The sequence below is a fragment of the Myotis nattereri genome (genome assembly GCF_964212035.1).
Source record: "Myotis nattereri genome assembly, chromosome: 2".
Taxonomy (NCBI): Eukaryota; Metazoa; Chordata; class Mammalia; order Chiroptera; family Vespertilionidae; genus Myotis; species Myotis nattereri.
The window spans coordinates 112205351-112213949 of record NC_138076.1 but is presented as its reverse complement, the minus strand read 5'-3'; the positions used below and the strand labels follow the sequence as shown (position 1 = coordinate 112213949).

At 42.5% G+C, this 8599-nt stretch overlaps 1 protein-coding gene across 1 annotated transcript; it reads right to left on the bottom strand.

Moving 5' to 3' along the window:
- Nucleotides 1-1951: 1951 nt before the first annotated feature.
- On the bottom strand, nucleotides 1952-7066 carry ZAR1L (zygote arrest 1 like; the record flags this gene model as incomplete). The annotated part of the gene is given in 5 exon segments (XM_081083591.1): nucleotides 1952-2095; nucleotides 4235-4309; nucleotides 5435-5527; nucleotides 6295-7003; nucleotides 7005-7066. Coding segments are annotated over 5 exon segments (1083 nt in total).
- Between the last annotated feature and the right edge of the window lie 1533 nt (nucleotides 7067-8599).

The following is an 8599-nucleotide window of genomic DNA, read 5'->3' as shown; positions in this document are numbered from 1 at the left end:
CTACAAAGCCCTGCCAAAATAAGACAGCTAAGTTTACTGAGCCCTCTAAGTACTGCAGGTTCTATACTAAGTGCTTAACATTTATCAGCTCCTTTAGTTCTCACCCCACCACCAGGAGACAGGTACCATTATAGTTCTCATTTTAGAGAAGAGTAATTGAAACAAAGAAAGTTCCCCACAATCATACATCTCTTAAGTACCAGAGCCAGGATTTGAAATTAAATCATCTGATCCAGGAACATGCTCCTGTTATTCTTTTTTTTTCCTGTTATTCTTTTTTTTTAAATATATTTTATTGATTTTTTACAGAGAGGAAAGGAGAGAGATAGAGAGTTAGAAACATCGATGAGAGAGGAACATCGATCAGCTGCCTCCTGCACATTTCCCACCGGGGATGTGCCCGCAACCCAGGTACATGCCCTTGACCGGAATCGAACCTGGGACCCTTGAGTCTGCAGGCCGACGCTCTATCCACTGAGCCAAACCAGTCTCGGCTTTCCTGTTATTCTTAATTCCATCTGCCCTTAGCTCAAAGAACTCTAAAAGTCATCATTTAGTTCTTTATCATCCACTTCCAATCCTGTACGTTACATCTCCAAACATGATCTTGAGTAGAAGTACTTCTCTCCATCTCCACAGCTATCAGCCTTGACCTAGCCATCATTTTGCTCATGTGTTCATGAACCTCCTAACTGGTCTCCCTCCTTCCACTCTGCCTGGTCTTCCCTCACAGCAGTGAGTTTTCTTCTTTTTCTGTAATCTTCAACCAAGGATATGTTTTTATTAATTTTCAGAGAGAGGGAGGGAGTGGGAGGAAAGGAGAGAGAGAGAGAGAGAGAGAGAGAGAGAGAGAGAGAGAGAGAGACAGACAGAGATCGGTTGCCTCCTATACGTGCTCCAACCAGGGATCAAAGCTGCAACCTAAGTATGTGCCCTGACTGGGAATGGAGACCACAACCTTTTGGTGTACAAGACGACACTCCAACCAACTGACCCACCCAGCCAGGGCAGCAGTGAGTTTTCTAAAGTAAGAATTGATATCACTGCCTTGTTGAAACCCCTTTGTGGGCTGCCATCTGCTGGACCATGGCTGAAAGAATCCTTTGTGACCTGAGCCCTGTCTTCTCCAGCCCACACCCCACATTAGCCTTGGGGGCTCCTGTTTCTGGGACATGCCAAGTACATTGTCCCACCCTCTCTGGGCCTTTACTCTTGCCTTGGATCAAAACCATCTTTTTTCTCCCAGGTCCTTCATCCTAAAGGTCTCCATTGTCATGTTGCCTCTTTCCAACCACACTATCTAAAGGGTCACTGTCAAAGCACCCTGCTTCCTCTATAGCACTTACCACATCTGAATCTGAGAGAAAATGTAATAGGGAAGGTCCTGAGGGCAAATCCCTTGTCCATCTGGGTTCACATCCTGGCTCTATCCCATGATATCTCTGCAGCTGCCTCTCTTCACCTGGTAAGAAGGGGTATAATAGACCCCACTTCCTATGGCTGCTGTGATGAGTTACAACAATGCCTGGCACTTACTTCCTGCTGTTGAAGTATTTTCTATCTTTATTATGTGTACTTGAGGGCAAGGACCTGGCCCCTAGATCATCTCTATATTCCCAGTGCCTAGAACACCCAGTTTATAAAAGTTTGTCAAATGAATACTGTTCCTCTTCATTGTTCCCTTAATAAAAATGATAAAGTGCCAGGTATATACCATTTCCCAATGATTTTTTTTGTTTTTACCCTGGATTCACCAATTAATGTGCCTTCATGGTCTATTTTACATGCATTTATTTCATTCTATTCATACTATATAATTGTTATACAACCTAGAAAAAGTACAAAAGCCTAATTCATTTTCCAAAACCCAGTCAGAGCTAAGGTACAAAAAAGAAACAGTACAGTAAGTGACAAGAAGTGCTGGGGTGACCTATACAAATCATACTGTCTGTCACATGATGTATTTAATGCTGTAAATATTGCCACAGGAGAATCTCTTGTCTTTGCAGCGCCCACATAGTTCCTGTCGATGAGGTCTCCTTAGGTCAATGTTTCTTTTCTTTAGAGGACAGGAACAACGGGACTTTAAACAAGTCTTTAGAAAATAAGGAACAATTTGGACACAATCAAATTAGTGTTTCAAATGTAATCCTCAAACCAAAATACTTCCCATCACCCCCTCCGTGGTATCTTCATCCTCCTTTGAGTCCTAGGAAAAGTCCAAGACCAAGTTGTATAAAACCACTCTTATCCCATTAAATGGCATGCATTTGTCAAGATGAGCGATCAAAGATGATGTTTTAGAGAATATCACTGAGCCAATCAAGAAGATCTCATGTAAGAGAAAAGTTTTACATGTTAGAGTTTTATAGAGTATCTTTACTGTGTAAGTGCTCACATTTATAAGCAGGTGGGAATGAAGGGCAGAGGGTGAGTATTAAGTGATTTGATGATCTACATTGGAACGTTTAAAAACACCAGCACAGTGATTCTTAACCAATGGCATTTTACCCACCAGCAACATTTGGCAATGTTTGGAGATATTTTTGGTTGTTACAACTAGGAAGGAAGCTGTTATAGAGGTAGTTAAAAATTTTCTTTCCTTTCTGGACATCCACGATCTTTTCTGGACATGCCTGATCTTTACTAGAATTTAAAGTGTTTTTAACCATGACCCCATTCTGTCTTCTGATAAATAAAATTACACCCCATGGAGACTGGTGTACTGCCCCACCCACCCTCCCAATTGATAATCACTGCTCTATTGTAGGCACATGTCCATAGCCAAACAGAGTAGGTCAAGCTTTACCTTTTATATTGTGAAAATAGGCATTTTAATTTTTCAAAAAAGAGCCAAGTATGATTTATCAAATCTTGTACTACACATTTACATGTTCCACTCTCCTATTGAGTAGTATGTGTCCTTATAAGAAAATTCTAATAGCAAATACTCTCATGGTACTTACCATGTGCACTGTACTTGCACTTTACATAGATTAACTTAATTCTCATGATACCCTTGTAAGGAAGAAAAGGCTAAGTTTTAAAAAATTAGGTTTCCTCTAAATGTGGGCTTCTGTTTCTGGCAATAATGGATTAGTACGTTTGACTAAGTTTCTTGTTTAGGACAACTGGAAAAGCTGAGCTAAAAAGTAATAATAATTCTTTTAAAATAACTATTTAAAGGCACCAGAAAATTATCCAAGCATTAGAGAAGGAAAGCCATAAAGAGAGGTGAGCCTGACATTTGGGGTTATTTTCCCTCTAAAGGTATCTGCCAATTCTGGAAGAGGTGAAAGACAGTAGAATTCTGAAAATGGGTTTAACAGAAGAATGCTCTTAAATATTCCAAAATGGAAGAACCCTAGTAAACAATTCAAATTTTGTATTGAAACTGTGAAAGGCTATCCTCTAAGAATGAGGATGAGCCAAAACATGACCAGCCTTCACAGATTCCAAAGCCCAGTTTCAAAAGAGCTCATCCCTGATTGGAAAATAGTAAACTGAAATTGCTAGTGTCCCCATCTGCCCACCAGAAGCAAAAAAAAATCTTCTGTGGAAGAAGATACTACCCTAGGCCTCGACTATTACTGTAATTTTTCATATACAATATCTAGTCCTCAATCAAAAATAAACAGGTGCAAGAGAAACAGAACAGCACACTTGAAAACCAAGGAAAATCAAGAGTATAGCAACAGAACCATAGGGAATAGAGTTATATGGTACAGATGTTAAGATAATTACGCGTAATATGTTTAAAGAAATGAGAATGATATTTCCAGCAGAAAATTGAAAGTTATTTTTTTAAAAAATACAAAAATTCTAGTACTGGAAAATACAATAATAAATCAATAACTCAATAGCAGATAATGCATGTAAAGCACTTAGCCCAAAATTTGGCACATAGTAAAAGCTTAATAAAGGTTACTCATTAAATTATTACATCCATACACAGGGTGTTTGAGAAAAACACACTACCCCATACATAAACACACCACCTAAGGCAACTTAAGACTAAATCTCCCATTACATGCCCCCCCTCCAAAAAAAAGAAAAAAAAAACAGAATTTATGCTTTTTTTTCCTTAAAATATTATAAAAATTCAAACATATAGAAAAAAACCTAACACTCCTACACAAATATCCAATTCTACTAAGTCCAAACATTATGCCACAAAAGGTTCATGGTAACAATGAAAATATTTCAGACATAAAGAAGTGTTCTATATGCTTACCTGACACTGGATTGCTTCTACCCGATAAGGGTTAAAACTCTTATGGCATTTGCAACAGAGTTGTTTGAAATAAACCTAAAGAGAAATTTGTATTTTTTTAAATCCAAGTTTATATGTACCCTAGGCTCCCAGTTTTTAAGTAACTCATTCCTTTCCTTTGTACCACCAATACACATAGTTTTAGGCTTTGTACATTTTCTCGTGCACACTTTCTCCCTGCCTTACTTGGTGAACTCCTATCTATCCTTTAAAATCCTGCTCAGATATCACAATGCCTTTCTCCTGACAAGGTTACTCATCCCCTTCTGTGTTATTTCTGTGCGATGTCCATGCCACAGGTGCCACTGATTGTCACCAAAGCACATTGTGTCTGCGTCACTGCTATCAGTATAAATATCTTGAGGATGAGTTCTATGTCTTTGTATCCTTGTGTCTTGGAGGGTTTGAATTAAATCCACTGTTTTTCTTCTGGCAAGAAAAGGAAAGTACTTTTAGTTTAGTTTAAAAATCTATCTACCTTCAGATATAGTAAATGACTAGTGTGAAAAGTCATGCTTTCATTCAGGCCTTAGCACACCTCTCCCTCTACAGTTAGGGACTCCAACTCAAATGCTCATAATAGTTGGTGACATAGACCAGCTATAGACTGTTACAAAATGAAGGGAAAGGAGAAAGAAGCTGCTTAGCCCCAGCCTACTGTTCTATGATGTGATTGTGCAAGAAAATCTGAAAACACAGACTGAAATCTTCCCCAGTCTGAATATGCTGACAACTAATTCAAAGTAAGGGAGGAACCTCCTTAGCCTAAAGTTCTCTTATTGCCCCACCTGTGGACAGACAGTGGAAATTCCTTAGCACTGATGCCCAAACTTGTTCAAAATACAACTGAAAAATGATTACACAAAATCCTAACGTACACAAGAACAAAAGTTCATCTAAATAACCTGAAATGTGGTCCAACACAAGTACCAAAACCAACAGAACAAACACCAGGACATGGGTCAGCAGCCTCAGGAAGTCATGTAGACTGTCCAATTCAGTTCAATTCATTTACTGAGCACCTATTATGTGCCTGGCATGGAGGGTGCCAAGATAAATGAGACAATATTAAGTTATGCTCCATTAAAAAGTACTTTCTTCCTCCACTTAATATCTGTACCTGCCCCCACCCTCATCCATGTCCCATACACTTTTACTCACCTTACTAGTTCCAGAAATGCACCACACATAAGCACTCTCCCATCTAGTCTTACAATCCTTACAGTGAAAATAGGCATATTTTCGTTCCAAAAACTGAAATAAAAGAAGTGTCTTTTATTATCCAGGAGGGAAAAAAGCCAGATCCTTCTTTGCTTGTGTCTTAGTATAAAAAATATAAAAAGCCTCCTTAACCTCACTCACAGCTGTTCTCAAGGTTATTACATTAATTTAGTGTCTCATATCTGAAGGTTTACTCTGGGATTCTTCTACCTGCTGCCTCTCACACTTTTTCAATCCATTTTCCACAATGCCATAATCACAGTCTCTCCAGAATGAGATTATGATCCTATATTTCACAGACTTGAAATCCTTCTTCATCTCCTCATTCCCAATTAATAATGGTTGCCAGACTTCTGGTTTGCACATACTTAAAGCTGGCACCATATTTCACCAGTAAGTTACAAAACACAGAAGCCATGTAAAACACCAGTTTACACACCTGGCCAGGTGGTTCAGTTGGTTGAAGTGTCATACCACACACCAATGGTTGTGGGTTTGATTTCTGGTCAGGGCACATAACTAGGTTTTGGGTTCAATCCCTGATTGGGCATTATGTGAGACAACCAATCGATGTTTCTCTCTCTCTCTCTCTCTCTCTCTCTCTCTCTCTCTCTCTCTCCCTCTCTAAAAATCAATAAACATATCCTTGGTAAGAATTTTTAAAATAACATTTTAAATACAGGTTTTCATCAAATAAAGGGAGGAAGCCAGGAAGATTTTGTTCTTGTTGCCCCAGAAATGGAAAAGAGGAAGGAGAGAAAGGGGCCAGCAGAGGGCTGAGGAGGGAAGACAAAGTTCACCTGGAAGTTGGGTTTCCTAAGAGGGTGGGCATCTCCCTTGGCCTGCTTGCTCCGCCCAGAACTAGAGGCATCTTCCTCCCCCAACTTGTCCTGCTGCCAGCGTTCCGCCTGCTTGTCCTCTTGTGATGTTGGCAATGGTGATGACTTCTGCTGCTGCTGCTGGCTTTCCTCTGCGGGACTGGAAAGAGCATCCCACTCCTCATCCTTTCCATCCTTCCGCAGCCGGATCAAGTCCCTAAGGTCCATTGCTGGTGAATAGAGGTCCCAGGCTGGTAGGGGTGCCTTGGGGCCCCTGCAGCCCCAAACAGAGCAGCTGCGCAGGGTGAGAGGGCCCAGCGAGCACTGCACAGACCTGTCCACACGCAGGCTCACCTGCACGCCTGCCTCCTTGGTGTTGGCCTTGCACAGCCTCAGGCCCAGGCTGGGGTTCATCTGGGAGAGAATGGCCTTAAGCTGTGCCCTCTTGTAAGGGTCAGTGCAGTAGGCCCAGGCATTCGTGGGCACCACCAGCCCCGTCCTGGCCAGGAAAGTGGGGGCACCAGTGTTTTGCCTCCAGTCAGGCTGTTGGTGGTCAGAGAGTCCAGGTTGGCCCAAAGGCAATGTGTTCCCATAGTGTGTTCCCTGGTACAGGCCCTGGGGAACTCGGACAAAGCGCTCCATCTGTTGTCCAAGCTTAGCGCAAAATATCCTGGTATAGTTTGCTTGTGTCCTTATTCTGCCTTCCACCTTCATCTGCCCCTTCTTTCTCCTGGTCAAGTTGGTTCAGGTTCATCCGAGCTTCTCCATTTATTTCAGAGCTGCTGCCTATTACCTTAATTGAAGGGGGTGGTGGGAGGAGAGCTACCTACCTTCAAAGGCCTAAATGCCACCTGATTTGAATTGCTCTTTCCTATCCAATTTGCTGCTCCTAAATCTCTTTTCAACTGTTTTTCATTACTGACTTATTCACACACATGCTGTAATTAGCCATTCATTTATTTATTCCCATGGTAATGTACCATTTCAAGATCCTTTTTAATGCATATGATAAAACAAATGCAAGAAGTAATTTGAGCAGCTTTATACTAGAATAGTGTAAGGAAAAAAAAAATCATATTATGACAGTAAAGGCCAGAGGAGCAGGGAGCATAACATTATGGAAGGGGAAGGGTGTATATAGTGAGAGAAATATATTTCAGAGGGTTATATGACATGCCAAAGGCTCCTAGTAACAACCACTACCCCTCCCCAAAAAAGGTGGGGGACGCAATTGTTCTGATATAGTTAGTGAATACAGATTTAATAAAATGATAGTGAAGTACCTGAGGTCAAACCCACTTATTATATTATTTTAAGATTAAATGTGAAGCACAAAGCAGACTCACACGTTGAGTAAGTGGCAGCTATCCTATCTAATAAAAGAGAAAGATGGTAATTAGCCGTACCTCCACTACCCTTCCCATTGGCTAATCAGGACAATATGCAAATTAACTGCCAGCCAAGATGGCAGCCGGCAGCCAGGCAGCTTGAAGCGAACATGAGGCTTGCTTGCTTCAGTGACGGAGGAAGCCAGTGACGTTCCCCACCTGCCGCTGCCGGCCTCTGAGCATGCAGTTTGAAACATTGTTACAAATATAGAAGCTAAACAAAACCCCAGACCTGCTTTCAGCCAGCCGGGATATCAGAGCTGGAGTTGGAACAGTGTTTCGATTATAGAACACAAACAAACCAGATACCTGCTTTCAGCAGCAGAGGCCTAAGAGCTGGAGCCAAGCCTCAGAGCTAAAGCTGGCCCAGAATTTTAAAAAAAAGAAAAAAAGGAGTGGTTGGGAGCTTCAGTCACCCGCCAGCCTGAAAACAACCCTCAGCCCCTCACCCAGACTGGCCAGGCACCCCAGCGGGGACCCCCACCCTGAAGGGTGTGTGACCAGCTGCAAACAGGCATCATCCCCTAACCCAGGCTGGCCAGGCACCCCAGTGGGGACCCCCACCCTGATCCAGGACACCCTTCAGGGCATACCAGCCGGCACCCTCACGTGCACCAGGCCTCTATAATATATAGTAAAAGGGTAATATGTCTCCCAGCACCGGGATCAGCGGAGCCGCGAGGCTTCCCGGCACCGGGATCAGCGTGACAGGGGGCAGCGCCCAAACCCCCTGATTGCCCTGTGGCTCCGTGTGTGACAGGGGGCGGGGCCACAACCTCCCTATCCGCCCTGCTCTGTTCGTGACAGGGGAAGGCGCCCCAAACCCTGATCAGCCCTGCTCTGTGCCTGATAGGGAGGAGCTCCCCAACCCCCTGATCACCCTGTGGCTCTGTGTGTGA